At 37.8% G+C, this 17,067-nt stretch overlaps 1 protein-coding gene across 1 annotated transcript; it reads right to left on the minus strand.

Annotated features, from left to right (window-relative positions):
- Positions 1–277: 277 nt before the first annotated feature.
- Positions 278–11,096, minus strand: LOC307128955 (zinc-binding protein A33-like). Its single transcript, XM_079821045.1, has 7 exons — positions 10,443–11,096; positions 10,280–10,375; positions 3,138–3,368; positions 3,048–3,070; positions 2,848–2,966; positions 714–2,765; positions 278–612 (listed from the first exon to the last, which is right to left on the minus strand). The coding sequence occupies exons 1-6, from the start codon at positions 10,836–10,838 to the stop codon at positions 2,278–2,280; spliced, it is 1,353 nt and encodes a 450-aa protein (XP_079677171.1). The 5' UTR covers positions 10,839–11,096; the 3' UTR covers positions 278–612; positions 714–2,277.
- Between the last annotated feature and the right edge of the window lie 5,971 nt (positions 11,097–17,067).

Below are 17,067 nucleotides of genomic sequence, written 5' to 3' on the forward strand. Positions count from 1 at the left end.
TTCACATTGACCAATCAGATGTGGGTTTCGGCTATAGATTCCCCGGCAAACTTTCGCGGTTGGTTAGTTCTACAAAGGAAATGGCCATATTTGGATAAGATAGTGCTGTCTATGAGACTGAGAGCTTTACAATGATACCAGGCATGGCGTATTTCTGTGAATGGAGACGGCACGGGAGCTCGCGTTAGAACCCTATGGTTAGAACACTAACTTTTTGGTGATTTCCGGTAGAAATCTAAAGGCGCAAGTTGACAAAATATAATGAAATAACCCCCTTAATGTGTAATGTTGACATTTATTTTATTTTGACATGAAAGCTTACATGTTAAGGGAGCAAACTGGCCCAAAATCTCAAAATTGACCACTGCATGAAAAAACGATGTTTTCACCTGCCGTGTCTCGCCTTAATAGATTAAGTAATCATTAAATTATTAATAGTTAAATGTGTCAATGTATTAATTCCCTAATAACATATCATATTAAATAATAGTGTAAATTCATGTGTTAATTACCACAATGGGTCAAAGCCATGCATTTCAACTTCCAGTTGTCTGCTTTAATTAATCATTAACTAACGATTCATGTTATTACTTAACTTGTTGAGGCACATGACTATTAACTAATTCAAAAGCCATAACCACAATGACATATTACTTAACATTTAGTTAATAGTCATGTGCCTCAACAAGTAAAGTCATTTGAAGGTTGAGCACTTCTCCAGAGAGGAATCCTGTTATTTTTAATATTTGGTCACGACCGGCTCAAAGCTGTGACAGATGAAATGGAGGACATAGTCAGGTTGATAGGGTTGCAACAAAAGATTTATTAACGTAAATGAAAAGATATATAAAAGGAGAAATCAACACAAACAAACACCATTTCTGTCAGACACCTGATAAGTCAAGACATCAGACAGAAGCAAGTTTAAATTAATAACAGAAGCGAACTAAACAAACCAGGGCCAAAGCCAGGAGCAAAGAAACCAAAAGCAAGCAACAAAGCCCAAGCTTTATAGAGGGAAGAACAGGTGCACATAGTTCACTTGATCCACTGGCCGGCCGCATCAGATAGTACAGGAGACTCGTCACAATTTAAAAATGTTTGTGGGCTGCTGTGCGTCCCTGTGTGTGTAATAAGAGTGTACGTGCGTTTTGCACCCGCTATGGGCTCATATTACTAACACACCCTTTAAATAGCCAATAGTCATTGGCGCAGTCGCTTTCAGTTCCTCACAATAGCAATGCTCCAACAATCCTGAACACACCTGGTGTTCAGACCAGACGCCCATGGGTGAACAGATGCGCCAGTGCATTTGATATTCAAACAACGTGGAGCTGGACATGAACATGAGAACTGCGTCCGGCTGAAACTAGCAGAACACACTTGCGCCGTGCCTGGCGTCACATTGCGCCGGGTGTATGATAGTGTCAGGGTTGTTGTAGGGATGAGGCGAGGACTCAGAGGTGCAGAGGAATATGGGCTTTTTAATGATAATTATAAAATAAAACAAGACAAAACAAACTACCCCGAAGGGGAAAAACAGACTTGACTTGACTTGACAGGAGCAGGAAAACCTAAGGTACATTTGACAACGATTCCGCGCAGGACTGCAAACACAAGGATATTAAATAGGGAACAAACAAAAGAGGGTAACGAGGGAAGACAGGTGGGGCAAATGAACCAATAATCAGGAAACAAGGTGGGCGGGGTTAGACAATAGACATGAGCACATGGCACAAAGAAACACTTGACAAGAAAACTCAGCTGCATGTTCATACAAAACATGACAACATGAAAGCATGCAGCCAGTGAAAAACACCAAACACGTGCTACACAACATAAGACAAAACATAACATGGAAGCATGCGGCCGATGTAAACACGAACCGCGTGCTACACAGAACACAACACACATGGACAGAAGAGCGCACGCTCACACGACAAGACAGAGCGCACGAGAACGAGCGAATGCACTCGTGACAGAAAACAAACACGCGAAGCATGAATGTCCGAATCCCAACACAAAACCGAAACCCAAACTAGACCGAAGTGCTGGGATCCGAACACCACGCCCCACACACAAAACTCACAAGGACAGAAGAGCACGCAGCTCGAGCATGCTCAAAGCTGCGCGCTCACACAAGACAAGACAAACAATACAGGAGTGTCAGGGCTGTCACAAAACCAAAAGTAAACTAGACCGAAGTGACAGAACCCTGACAGATAGGGCCTTTTGTAAGGACGAAAGCAGGTCAATCCAGAACTACAGCTGTAATGTTTAATGACTATTTAACGGTAGGATCCTCAGAGAGCAATAAGTATAAAAAAATGGAAAGAGTGTATCAGTGAATGTAGTTGTGAATGTGTGTAGATGTGTGTTAGTTACAGGATCAGAGAATGACACCATTCCTCTTTCATAGTCCAAATCAACTCTCACACGCTCAAGATCCTGTTCAACACAGAAACCAGCCCATTCATCCAGTCCGTACGTCACACTCCAGACACCAGTTTTAAAGGAAACAATTCCTTTCCTCTTGATTGATGCTGTAGTTACACCAAGACTCCACCAGTCACTCTCTTTAACCTCCACATCCCAGCTGTGTGTTCCTGAGTTAAAACCCTCTGAACCCAGAACACAGATACACACGTCGAATCTCTCTGGATTATCAGGAAGCTGTTGTTCGTTCCCACTGAACCTCATACTGGTCAGATCAGCGGACAGGATGAGACATGGACTTACGGTGTTTGGATCCAGAATCACAGGAGCTGATGAGACACAATCAACAGCTGCTTTTATGCTGATGTTCATACAGTGATCAAGGGGCAACAGATCTGCAGTCAGACTCACTGTTGTGGACGATGTCCTGCATCTTCTTCCAGACTCTGAACGGCAGGTTGCCCAAGTACCGTGGCACATGAATCAACGCTCCAGAAGCCATCTGTGGATCCGGCTGTGAGATCTGGACTCTGGAAGAACATTCAGGAGTCAGAACTCCAGTGGCTTGGGATCAGAACCAGAGAGACCAGAGACAGGAGCAGATCACTCACCTTTCCTTTGAGACTGGAAACTCCTGCAGAACAAACACACCATTGATCATCAAGAACTCAATCAATCAACCAGTGATCAACCAATCAGACCTTCAGAAAGTAGACGTCACTGGCTCTCATCATCTCCTCCATGTCTTTGATTGTGTGTGAAAGAGCTGAGATGTGTGTGTTCATCTCCTCCAGCTTCTCCTTCATCATCTGCTTCTTCTGCTCCTCTTCCTCCCTCAGGGCAGTGATCGTAGCTTCTTCTTCATCTCTGAGAAACTGATGAAGCCTCTCAAACTCTTCTTTGATCTGACGCTCTGTGTGCTCAGCTTGAGACTGAAATCACATCACATTCACATCATCTCAAAGACGCAACTGATTCTGGAGCAGCATGAAGAGCGAGTGAGTAAATGTGGGTTAGTTAACCACAGCTTTAATCTCTGGAGTACTAGTACTGTAGTGGTGGACGTTCTGTGTCTGTAGGGTGAAAATGCTCATTATCAATCACATCCTTAGATGCATAATATCAGCAGTTCAGGGCTCATGAAGATTAATCACTTTGTCTGTGTTCCCCAAAATGAAAACACGGAAGGTGAGTGCTAGCCAATGGGATTAGACACATTATTCCCGCCAGTGTTGGGAAGGTTACTTTAGAAATGTAATAGGTTACAGATAGGGATGGAACGATTACCGGTTTCACGATAAAATGTACTGACCAGGGCCGTGCAGAGAGTTCGTCAGGGGCAGGGGCTCAAATGTAAAAAAGGGGCAATATGTAAATATATATATATATATATATATATATATATATATATATATATATATATATATATATATATATATATATATATATATGTAAATATATATATAAATATGTAATAAATATGTAAATATTTAATCAAAAATACAGAAAAAAAAACAGTAGCCTAATATTGTGAAATATTATTACATTGTGTTCTTTTTAACTTTTTATTAATCAAAGAATCTTGAAAAGAGTATCACAGTTTCCACCATTGACATTAAATCCTCATATTAGAAGGATTTCTGAATGATCATGTGACACTGAAGAGTGGAGCAATGATGCTGAAAATCCCGCTGTGATCACAGGAATAAATTATATTTTAAATTATTTTAAAATAGAAAACCATTATTTTAATATATTTCGCAATATTGCAGTTTTTTATCAAATAAATGCAGGCTTGATGAACATAAGAGACTTATTTCATAATGCTGCATAATATTCAAAAATAGTATAATAAAGTCCTTTCACGTAACCATTTCGCCAGTCTACACTTCACATAGCCTAATAGGCCTGTAGGTGCCGGTGGCACTTGGGTTTTGTTAACTTTGATAGTTTCATGAAATAGTAAATTATGTATCAATATAGGCTACATAAATACAAGTGAAATTAACACTACTTACCATTAATGCGACTTTTGATGCTGTGGTTTTGTGCAGGAATTTGTTTGTTGTCTGTTAAAATCCATTTTGTCAGTGATGCAATTTATAAAATGAGCCAAACCGCAGGAAATTGTTCCACAAACGTTAGTTTGTCTGTCCATGTAATTTTCAACCGATTTATGAATAAGAACAGAAAATTACCGCTTCACATCGCCCAATGGAATTTGAACTTGCTTTGCCAGATCACGATTGGTTGGCGTAAAGCCTATACATGACAAATGGGCATTGGTGAATTGTGTAATACTTTAAAATATATAGCTAATATATAGCTTTGTAATTAAATCAACACATTAGCTCTGATTAAAAAATATTGGTTTACTTTTTTCCCGTGAGGCCACACACTCTCTGAAAGGACCATATTTGGCTCGAGAGCCGTTTCCGAACAGTGGAAAATCAGCTGTCAATCAAAACGCACGCGACCCATAGCAACGCGTTACGGCAACGCCTCAACAGAAATTGTCCGACTTTTGAGCCGTCCGTTACTATTGTATGCATTTTCATGTTATAATAATCACATTTATTTAGTTTTATTGACCACGATATTATCATTGATATTTGTCTGAGAGGGGCACTTTTGATTCATTTTGAAAAAGGGCAGGGGCTCGAGCACCCAAAGCCCCCCCCCCTCTGCACGTGCCTGGTACTGACGGTTAGTAATATTGTTTAAAAATTGATTATCATTAATACCGCGCGTGATTATCACGATTTTGAAAACGCGTGGTAAATCCTGTCCAGTCAGCGTCAGTCTGGTGCAGGCGCAGCTGTTTTTTGAATGAGAAGAAATGGCATAAGGCAGTGACAGCACTCGGGGGATTGTTCAGTCTTCTCTAAAAGGACCAAATCTGAGGTGTGGTCATATTTTGGCTTTTACAAAAGCCCTGAGGGAAACTTAATTGAAGATGGTAGCCCTGTCTGCAGAACATGCCAGAAGAAAGTCACTGTAATAGGGGGAACACTTCAAAACTACGAACGCAAGGCAAGTGGACTTTGACCTCAATACCAAAACTACGTCTGGTATTACTACCACTCACACTAGCCACTTTGGCGGTTGAACTTATAATAGTTTTCTCAAAAGCCATCTGTTATGATCGCGTTGCGCATTATAACCAACCACATGTGTTTCTAATAATCAGAGGCATTCAGATTAGCCAGAGTTTTGTTCAGAGCGGCTCTCACTCACTGAAATCTGCACTCAAAACTTGCGATGTACGCAGGAGATTCATTCATCATACAGTGTTTGACTGTTTTTGTTCTATTTCAGCACCGAAAATAGTTTCAAACAAACACAGCGCTGATATCTGATATGACTGGCATAAAGTTGGCTTTACGTTTGAGATTCGTGAATTCAGGGACCGTCTCTAAAGTTACATACAAGATTTACACGTTTCTAACTTCAATAGCATTTGAAGAGAATGACTTACAGTCATAAAACCAGCTGTAAAGTGTTCATCTAGGTGTCAGGTATTTTTGATATTTAATAAAATAAACTCAAATCATTTGAAAATATGGATATGCATTATTTCACTAGGATACTGTTTGGGCTTGTACACAAAATATGCTAGATTTAAATGTGTCATAGCTGATAGAACACTGATGAGAATATTGCTTGAGAATATATTTACAGAGATAATATTATATTAGATATTATATAGATAATATATTATAGAGATAATATAGATATTATATTTACACCAAATTATTATTATTTGCGTTATGCGTTGCTATTGACGATGGCCATTATAAGGAAGGAAATCCCACAGAATAGACTCTAGCTTAAAAAAGTGCACAGAGCTGCTTGATTTATTTGTTGTTTGTTAATTTTCAAGTATAAAACTTGTTGAAATGTTTTAAAGTATGTGCATCTGTTCTTTGTGGACACTTTCATATCATTTGAAGAAAACTATAAAACATAACATTATAATCGTGATATGAAATTTCCATACCGTTTCATCCCTAGTTACAGATTACAAGTCATCCTATTTAAAATGTAATAAGAAGTGTAACTATTTCGATTACCTTATTACCGTTTTTGGTAACACTTTATTTTAAGGGTCCAGAATAATGCATTAGTTAAGCATTAATTAAGGGTTAACTTGTTCACAACTAAGCATTAGTTAAGCACGAACACACTAGTAATTAATGATTAACTTTACATTTTAAGGGTCCGTAATTATGCATTAGTTAAACTAGTAATTAATGATTTGCTTGTTCACAATTATGCATTAGTTAAGCATGGACACAATAGTTATTAATGATTAACTTAACATTACAGTAAGGGCATATTAGACATTATTTACAACTTAATAAGCCATATATTATTTTTCTGTAGCTATGTAATTATATGTCTGTATTTTCTGTTAAGTTAACTGAACAATAAGCTAGTAATTATTAATGATGATGAAACTTTCACTTTAGAATAGGGGGTCAAATTGCCTTTATTAGTACTGTATTAATGGTAGTTAGGCTTAATTATTCGCTTATTCTGGTTAATAAACTTAAATATCATTCAATAAGTGCCATAATTAATGAGAATAAAACTTTCACTTCAGAATAGGGGCTCAAATTGTCTTTATTACACTATTTTAGCAATTTATAACGGCAAAATCAGCAGTAATTAAACATAATTACTAGCTTATTGTTCAGTTAACTTAACAGAAAATACAGACATATAATTACACAGCTACAGAAAAATCATATATGGCTTATTAAGTTGTAAATAATGTCTAATATGCCCTTACTGTAATGTTAAGTTAATCATTAATAACTTTTGTGTCCATGCTTAACTAATGCATAATTGTGAACAAGCAAATCATTAAAGCTACACTATGTAACTTTTCCGTCCACTAGAGGTCGCCTGTTCAAAACAAAGGCGTAGTTTGATGACGCCACGTTTGAGCGCAGAATCTTGGGACATGTGGTCTTCACCTCACAGCCGGTGGGAAACAGTCAGGATAGGACTCGGGCAGAAATCATGTTCATGGATGCGATTATTAACATTACTGTAGTCTGAAGCAGAGCAGGACCGAGTGTTGTGGAGCGGAGCAAGGCCGCAGGAGCGATTGAAGAGCGGGACTGTTATTATGGCATAGTCGCCGGCGGGACTTTTATTATGACACGGTTGCCGGCGCCACTTCCTCTTTTCCAGTCATGAGTCTGAGGTAACGCAACTCTGTTTATCGTATTAGATATATCTGAGTGTGTTGAAAAGGGAGTTATGATGTTCGCTCGGCGGCTGCTATGACACTTGTTCACACTGCAGTGAGAGTAAAGTGTTTCACTGAATAAAACCGGAAACCGAGGGTGACGCAGATAGGACGCAATCGACAGGCGACTCCCTCACACGCATAGCTCACACGTCCCGGTTCCTTGGTTAAAATAGCAATTTCTCACGATTTACAAATAGTTGGAAACATTTGGGATATTCTAAGTACTCAACTGAACAAAATATATAACACTGGCCTAGTGGTTTCTGGATATTTTACTGCAAAAATCCTACATAGTTCACCTTTAATTACTAGTTTAACTAATGCATAATTACGGACCCTTAAAATGTAAAGTTAATCATTAATTACTAGTGTGTTCATGCTTAACTAATGCTTAGTTGTGAACAAGTTAACCCTTAATTAATGCTTGACTAATGCATTATTCTGGAGCCTTAAAATAAAGTGTTACCAGGTTTGGTAAACTGATTACATTTGATTACTTTTCTAAATTTCTAAGGAAACTTTTCAGCTGTTTGTTTTCATTTTCAAACATTTAAGCCAGGAAGGGTTAACCTTATAGTAGTAGCCAACTCAACACTGATTACTGTCAGACTTAGTTTAGTAGTCTAATTAGTACTTAATTAGTTTTTAAGCACAGCCACCACACTATCAGACTTTAGCCCCTCTTTTTACTTTGAGGTTGTTCTGAGGTTAAATATAGATACATAACAAGAAATAGTCTATAGCATTTTAATAGTTGGCAAATATATTTTGACGGAACTGTTATATTTGCGCCCTTTTCTGATTTCTGGATGAAATTTCTGGAACACATTCTTAACACTCATGGTGGCAACTCTGAGACCGGTTGTAGCCTAAAGCTTTCAGCGGCGATGTGGATTAATGTCATTTGCAGACGTGTTGAACTGCACATTCAAACAAGAGAACTAATCAAAAGCATCAGAATAGCATCGCTTTACTAAACGGCCTTTAAGTGGCTGGAGGCATCGAGCACATCAAAAACAGGCAAAGCAATAAATTCAACTAGTGCTGTCTATAGATTAGAAAAATGAATTAACATTTTTATGTAATTAATCATGATTAATCGCACTTGACATTAAAGTTTTTAGTATATTTTTATATTGTAAATCAGAAATATCTTCATTTGTGTTCTGAAGATGAATGAAGGTCTTAAGGCTTTGGAACAACATGAGGGTGAGGAATTAATGACAGAATCTACATTTTTGGGTGAACTAACCCCTTTAAATAATAGATTAATTCTTCTTAAAGCTACAGTTCAGTCAAGAGCAGTGAGTGATTTTCTCTTGGTCTTTTGTTCTTTGATTAACATAAATGTTTATTAGGCTGCACATGACACGGATCTGACACATATCTTACACCGCGTCCTAACTACACGCGATGCGATAAGATTACAGCGACAAGCAATTTGTCTGTCCACACCAGACGCAATGCGACTACGAGATGCGACAAATCAATCAAAAACCACAGCCAATCAGAAGAGCATGTGGGCGGGCTCTCGCAGCAAGTGTACGGCACCAGAGATAAGTACATAATCAAATTCACAAATATTACACCATTTAAACATTACTAAAAATACAGACTGAGTTACTAAAACAATCTTTGTCATAGAATATACTTGTTTGTTCACAGTTTGAACTTTAATTTCAAGATATGAGGTAATTTATCTATTGTTGTTTTTAGTACGACTGAGCACTAAATGATATTCAAAGTCACATTACACGCTTTTAACATTAAATAAAGCACATAAACACTTCCTGATATTATGTTTTGTGTTGTTATTCCAGCCGCGACGTCGCAGAAATAGAAACCGTTTCTAAAATAGATTTATTGCGTGTCGCTGTCATGGCTGGTTAGGACAAAAACTCTAATTAACATGGAAAAGATGCCTTTTAACGTCACGCTTAGTTAGGACACTGTGTTATGTCCTCACAACTCTTTACGGTAATTTAAGACTTACGTATTTAAGACTCTGCTTATGAGGATACGCGACAAAGCGGGCATTTTGGCATACTTGTGTGTGTTTTTGTCAGTTCAGGCATGAAAGAGAACTCAATGTGGCCGTGTGCTGTGTGTGTGTGTGTGTCACACAGACAGCAGATTCACATACACTCGCCAGAACAGATTTAAGTTCTTATTTTTCAATCAAATCTTTCCATGCTTCTTATAGCCCTTGAATGAATGATAGCGTGATCATATACTGTAACATATCCTAGCTTTTTACAGAAATTCAGATGTAACCCCTTTGTAATCGTTAACACTTTCATAAGTACTGTAACTGTAATTTAACTAAACATTTTTTTTCTCAGTAACTGTAACGAATTACAGTTACATTTATTTTGTAATTAAAATACATAAAACCATTACATGTAACTAGTTGCTCCCCAACACTGATTTCCGCCCACTGCTGTATAACCAGCTGACAGAGGTGGACACACTTGATCACTGATATACGTAAACAACTGTACATTTGTGTGATTATATCATACAAATCAATTCAGCTCTTCTAAACAAACGTTTGAATATGTCGAAAGACTCAATCCTCACCTTGATGTGTTGAGCTGTTTTCTCAAACTCTCCTTTAATGTTTTCATTGTGCTGAAGTTTCTCTTGTAAGAACTTTAGTGCTGAATTGAGCTCCTCCTAGAATTTAAAGTGACAATCTAGAGATTTCTATAACATATGTGTAATAAGTGTTTATCCGTCTTACCTTATATGATGGAACGACTTCACCGATGGGTCTGAATGTGTGATTGATGTGTTTCTGTGAATCTCTGCACACTACACACACCAGCTGTTTGTCCTCCAGACAGAAGAGTTTGAGTTTCTCACTGTGTAAACCGCAGATCTCCTCAGACCCCGATGAACGCTTCTCATTTCTCTCCTTCAGGAATGACTCGCACAAGTTTTGTAACGCAAGATTATGTGGAGGTTCATGTTTTGAGGATCTTCTCCTGCAGACGGGACACTCCTGAGTTTTCTTGGTCTTCCAGAACTGTTGAAGACACTCTTTACAGAAACTGTGACTACAGGACAGAAGAACAGGAGCCTTGAAGATTTCATGACACACAGGACAAGAAAAATCATCTTCAGAGAGAGAAGCCATTTTCACTGTTTGACCTCCAGGAATATCAACTTTACTTTCACTTTCTGAACAACGGTTTCAGAAATGAATAACCACGAGAATCACAAAGATCTGCGGTCTGTTCATAAACAAACTCTTCAAAAATCCTTCCTGAACGCTTTTCTCTTTGTTCTTCATTGATAGCCGATCCTTTTGTTGCTTTTGTCGAGACAAAGTTAGCGAACAAAAGGAAGGAGAAAAAAAACAAGTCAGTCTCTTCCTGGCAAGTGTTGTAAGAGGGTGGAGTTTCGGAACATGTGTTTAAACAGGGCAAAGTACAACACAAGTAAAATTTGAGCTAAACGCGTTTAAACACTTTAGTATAATGATATAAAACCTGAAGTTCCAGTCATAACGTCTGCTCATCTCGCTGATTGTCAGAGAAACCTAAAAACTGAACTATAAACTATAAACTACGTTTTATTTATATTTTTTTCATCCAGAAGTGGAAGTATAAATGTTAATAATTACTTAAGTATGAGTAAAAAAGTAGACAATAGCCACGTTTACATGCACACTTTTTTGTCATTCCGATTAAAATCATTCTGATTGAAAGATTCGGTGGACTGTTTACATGAGACGTTATCTAAACCGATCTGGTGTTTACATGTGCTGACTTTCAGTAGGAATCATTTTGTGACATGCGCACACAGTTTGTCTGCCGCCTCAGATTCGTTACGTATCGTGGATCAATAGTTCTGTGTTGGTAATTTTTATATTTATTTATTTTTCTGTGGGCGGACATGCAGTTTAACCTAATTTATGTCCTATACAATGGCTATTTCAACAGCTGTGAATGATGAATGCGGAATCAAAAATTAATTCAATTCATTTATTTTGAAAAACACAAAATTAACAATAAAATGCACTCAAATTATTAATAAAAACATAGGAAATACGGTGAAACATGAATGAAGCATTAAAGACGTGCTCAGCATCATTACTAGTAGTACTAAACATACATATTTCAGATGATTAAGGAAAGATATCATAATCACAAAGGTATAAATATTAACAAAAGTAATTAAAGTAGACTGTGGGTAATGTTACTTAACCAATTTGAAGCAGTTGTTGATTCAATTTTTTTTTATAGCTAACTTAACTAACGAGAAACAGAGAGCAGCTTGAATGTTCCCCGTTGAAATGGCAGCTCTCAACGGCCACCAGGACTTGTAGAGTTTTATAAAAGCTATTTATTATTTGTCGTAAAGTGTAAGAATCACCTCAGAAAAAAAATGTATTCTGTCAGGCGCAGTTGAAGCCTCGGACAAACGCTGTCAAGATGAGATGCTGTAGCCAGGCTATGTCTGTGTCATTATTCCAACATCATGTTCATAACATGTTACGAAATAAAAAGTTTAATACCTCAGAAAAATGAACTTTCCTTTCTTGTCAACATTAGACTGGTGTGTTAGACATTAGACGCTCTTCAGTTGTGGAGGCGCGCGCTCTATATCACGTCACAGAAAGACGTGCACTCAAAGTAATCGGATCAGATCGTTTACATGGTGGAATTTTTCGTTTGATCGGTTCATGAAAAGGTTTATCCCACCCCTCTCAAACCGATTACAATTTCATTCGGTTTGGCCATTTTTATTCCGATTGAGGTGTTTATATGGAGTATTTTTATTCGGATTGGACTTTTAAACCGATTACAGTGCTCCATGTAAACGCACCTATTGACTAATCAAGAATCAGGTTATAAGTTCCTTCAGATAATGATGAGGGTGAATCAATGAATCATTTATAACAATATTAATGTTTTCTCCCTATAATCTCCAAGCATGAGAGATTGCGTGCCAAAATCTTGCTGTACTTTTTTAAAGTATGAGTTTCAGAAAGTTTGCAGTTGTGCAAGTGTGTTTGTTTGTTCCATCCTGTCAGATCCAGGGAAATATATATTTTTGAACTATACTATTTTCTAACGTTTAACAATGATTTATTATTATTTATTTTGTCATGCATTAGAACACTATTCTAATATTAATAATAATAATATGCTAATTCGTCTCTTCAGTTACGTCACGCCAGTAGTAATGTTATGTTCTTTTTCCTGCCAATATTCGGATTCAATTTCAACTAGAAGCGCCTTTTTGTTATTAAAAAAATGTCTAAACTGCCATTTATGACACATTTAAGAAAGAAACACGTCTTGACAAAGATGACAGGACGCCATAAAACTTTTGTCGTTTGAAAGTGAACTACCAGATAATTAGGATTATGATGATATTATCAACATCTTCAATTCAAAACCCAGCCAACTCCGACTTTAGAACAGACATCAGCCATACAAGGTAAGCTATGGGTAGGTTTTTAGTCTGGCCTGCCGTGGCATGGCTATGCAATATTTGCATGTAATATTTGTGAGCAAGTGGTTTTCTGAAATTCAATTCAATTCAATTCAAATTTATTTGTATAGCACTTTTCACAATACACATTGTTTCAAAGCAGCTTTACAGAAAGTGCATTTTATAAATGTACATTGAAAAATGTTAGAAAGAGAATGTTAAAGAAAAATGTTAGAATAAGTTAATCAATCATGTATTAATTTAGGCCATAACAACGCTGGCGTTGAGTCGTCTCTTCACAGGCGTCGAGTCGTCTCATCACAGGTGTTGGGGCATCTGAAGTCTCCATGAGAGGCTGGATACAAACTGGAGCTGACGAACTAGTTACCTCAGGACTAGTGTCCCCAGATAACAACAGAAAAGCAGATGGGAAATAATTAGCATAGCTGCTGTTCAGAATATTAATGCTTTTGATACGATTTAACTGTAGTATAAAAGGTAATTATAATGTGAATGCTTGGCTAAAGAGATGCGTCTTTAATCTAGTTTTAAACTGGGACAGCGAGTCTGAACCTCGAACAATATTAGGAAGACTATTCCAGAGTTTAGGAGCTAAATGTGAAAATGCCCTCCCTCCTTTAGTGGACTTAGATATCCTAGGAATGACCCGAAGCCTCGAGTTTAGTGATCTTAAAGAGCGCGATGGATTGTAGGGCGATAGAAGATCCGTTAAATACACTGGAGCTAAACCATTTAGGGCTTTATAGGTCAGTAGCAATACTTTGTAATTGATACGGAACTTCACAGGTAACCAGTGTAGAGATGATAAAATTGGTGTTATATGATCATATTTTCTTGACCTAGTAAGAACTCTAGCAGCTGCGTTTTGGACTAACTGTAGCTTTTTTATTGATGATGCAGGACAACCAGCTAATAAAGCATTACAGTAATCTAGTCTCGAGGTCATGAATGCATGAACTAACTTTTCTGCATCAGAAATAGATAGCATGTTACGTAGCTTAGCAATGTTTCTAAGGTGGAAAAATGCTGTTCTTGTAACATATGAAATATGATTTTCGAAAGACAAGTTGCGGTCTAATATAACACCCAGGTCTTTTACTGTAGTGGATAAATTGATAGGACATCCTTCCAAGTTAAAGTTGTATTGTGTGAGGTTTTGTGGGCAGTTTTTTGGACCAATAAGTAATACCTCCGTTTTATCTGAATTTAATTGCAGAAAATTACATGTCATCCAGTATTTAATATCTTCAACACACGCTGTCAGTTTAGATAATTTAGCGTTTTCATCTGGTCGTGATGAAATATATAATTGAGTGTCATCAGCATAACAGTGGAAATTAATTCCATGTTTTCTTATAATATTACCAAGTGGCAGCATATATATTGAGAATAGCAGAGGGCCTAGCACGGATCCTTGCGGCACCCCATAGTCTACTGACGTTATCTTTGATTTTTCCCCATTTAGACAGACAAAATGGTAGCGGTCTGATAAATACGATCTAAACCAGTTTAATGCCTGTCTCTGAACACCAGTGTAATTTTGAAGTTGATCTAAGAGTATTTTATGATCTATAGTATCGAACGCAGCACAAAGATCGAGTAGAACTAGTATTGAGATACAGCCTTGGTCAGAAGCTAGAAGTAAATCATTTGTGATTTTAACGAGCACGGTTTCTGTGCTGTGATGCGGCCTGAATCCTGATTGAAATTTTTCATAGATATCATTTTCTTGCAAGAAAGAGCACAATTGAGTGGACACAACTTTTTCTAGTATTTTAGACATGAATGGAAGATTTGAAATTGGTCTGTAATTTGCTAGGTTATTATGATCTAATCGTGGCTTCTTAATGAGAGGTTTTATGACTGCCAACTTGAATATTCTTGGAATATGACCTAAAGATAAAGACGAGTTAATAACATTGAGAAGAGGCTCTTCCACTACAGGTAACAACTCTTTCAGTAGTTTAGTGGGTATTGGATCTAATAAACATGTTGTTGGTTTAGATGCAATGATAAGTTTATTTAGCTCTTCCTGTCCTATAGCTGTAAAGCGGTGTAGTAGTTCTTGAGGGGCGATAATTGCGGTTGAATCATAAGACATTAAAGATTGTACATTTACAATTTTGTTTCTGATGCTTTCTATTTTCTCAGTGAAGAAATTCATAAAATCATTACTACTAAACTGTAACGGAATATTTTGCTCAGGCGATGCTTGTTTATTTGTTAGTCTAGCCACGGTGTTCAATAAAAACCTTGGATTATTTTGGTTATTTTCTATTAGTTTGCGGAGATGCTCAGCCCTGGCTGCTTTTAGGGCCTTTTTATAACGTGACATACTATCTTTCCACGCGATTCTAAAGACCTCTAAATTAGTTTGTTTCCATTTACGCTCTAAGTTACGAGTTTCTCTCTTGATAACATGTGTAGCACTGTTGTACCATGGTGCTTTAGTTTTCTCTCTAACCTTTTTTAATCTAATTGGTGCAACAATTTCTAATGTACTAGAGAAAATGGTGCTCATACTGCTAGTCATTTCCTCTAGTTCATCTGTTTGTTTGGGTTCACTGAGCAGCTGAGACAGATCAGGTAAGCTATTTGAGAATCTATCTATAGTGGTTGGAAGGATTGTTCTGCCTGGTCGATAACGTGGCGCAACATGACAGATTTCAGCAGTATGTGATTATGACGATGAGTGGGACCAGTGACGTTTTGCTTGCCCCCAAAGGAATTTAATAGATCTGTAAACGCAGCCCCTAACGCATCATTTGTGTTATCTACGTTTATGTTATCGCATTTCACAACCTGAAATGGCCACATGTACTGTATTAGCAATGGCAGGTTGTCGATACAGAACTCAGACATTGTGATTTCTCTTCGTAATATAGTTATCAGGACTCGGGTTGGATCTCTCTCCTGCTTTGTTTTTGTTTTAATTGTTTTCACGTTGCAGCCGCTCACACTTGATCGCACGGAGCTCAGTGCTAACAGTATTTTGTTTCTGAGACACTAGTAGCACTAGCGGAATTTAAAAAATAAAGCAACCTTGCGAATGGTCCTTCCGTACATCGCGCTCAAACATCACAAACACAGCTCATACAGGGGCTTGAGAAGGCATCAACATGTAGAAGTAGACTATATTAAAAGACAATAGACAATAAAAGGTCTAACACATGAGGAATACTTTAGCTGTGTTGCTATGTTTCAATCAGATTTTTCTTCCAAATTAAGGGGTAATGTGAATTATTCCTGCCCACCCACACTATTAGAGACCCACTCGTCATCCACTTTATGCCTACGCCACTGGTTTGTTACCGGCATTTCAGTGGCGAACGTTTTATACACAAGTCTCAGTTCGACGCTGGATTTATAGTTTGAAAATGAAAGATGGAGCGGTCACAGCGATAAAAGATCCCGGTCATGAGTGATACTGCATCAAATGTGTGTGTTTTGTTGGCAATCGGCGCATAACTACATATAATGTGAACAACACAAACGTATAGTGAATTGAGTGTTATCCAGGGATAATGCCATGATTTGCTTTAGCTCCGCCCACGGCACGCCGCCATGAGCTTGTTGAAAATGAGCGTTTGCACCGGCTTCCCGTTTCACAAGAGGAGGATAAAAGAGCCATTCAGAAGAGAAGGGGTGTGAAGTTCAGTTCAGTTCAGGTCGGGTCAAGGCAGGGTTGAGGTCGAGCTGGTGAAAGTCGACCGGTGTCCAGTTAATCAGCTGTTTGGCTGGGTCTCTGTCATTGTGTCTTGGGGTAGAAGATCTCCTGGGTGAGCGCTCACGTTGGACGCTGTCGTTTAGAGCTGCTTGGAGAATATTACTGGATTGAACGGCTGCTTGGATCTGTGCCAGAAGAGGAAGAGAGAAAGATAAGTGAATTAATTACATCGTTG

The sequence above is a fragment of the Gobio gobio genome (assembly GCF_949357685.1).
Source record: "Gobio gobio genome assembly, chromosome: 7".
Classification (NCBI taxonomy): Eukaryota; Metazoa; Chordata; class Actinopteri; order Cypriniformes; family Gobionidae; genus Gobio; species Gobio gobio.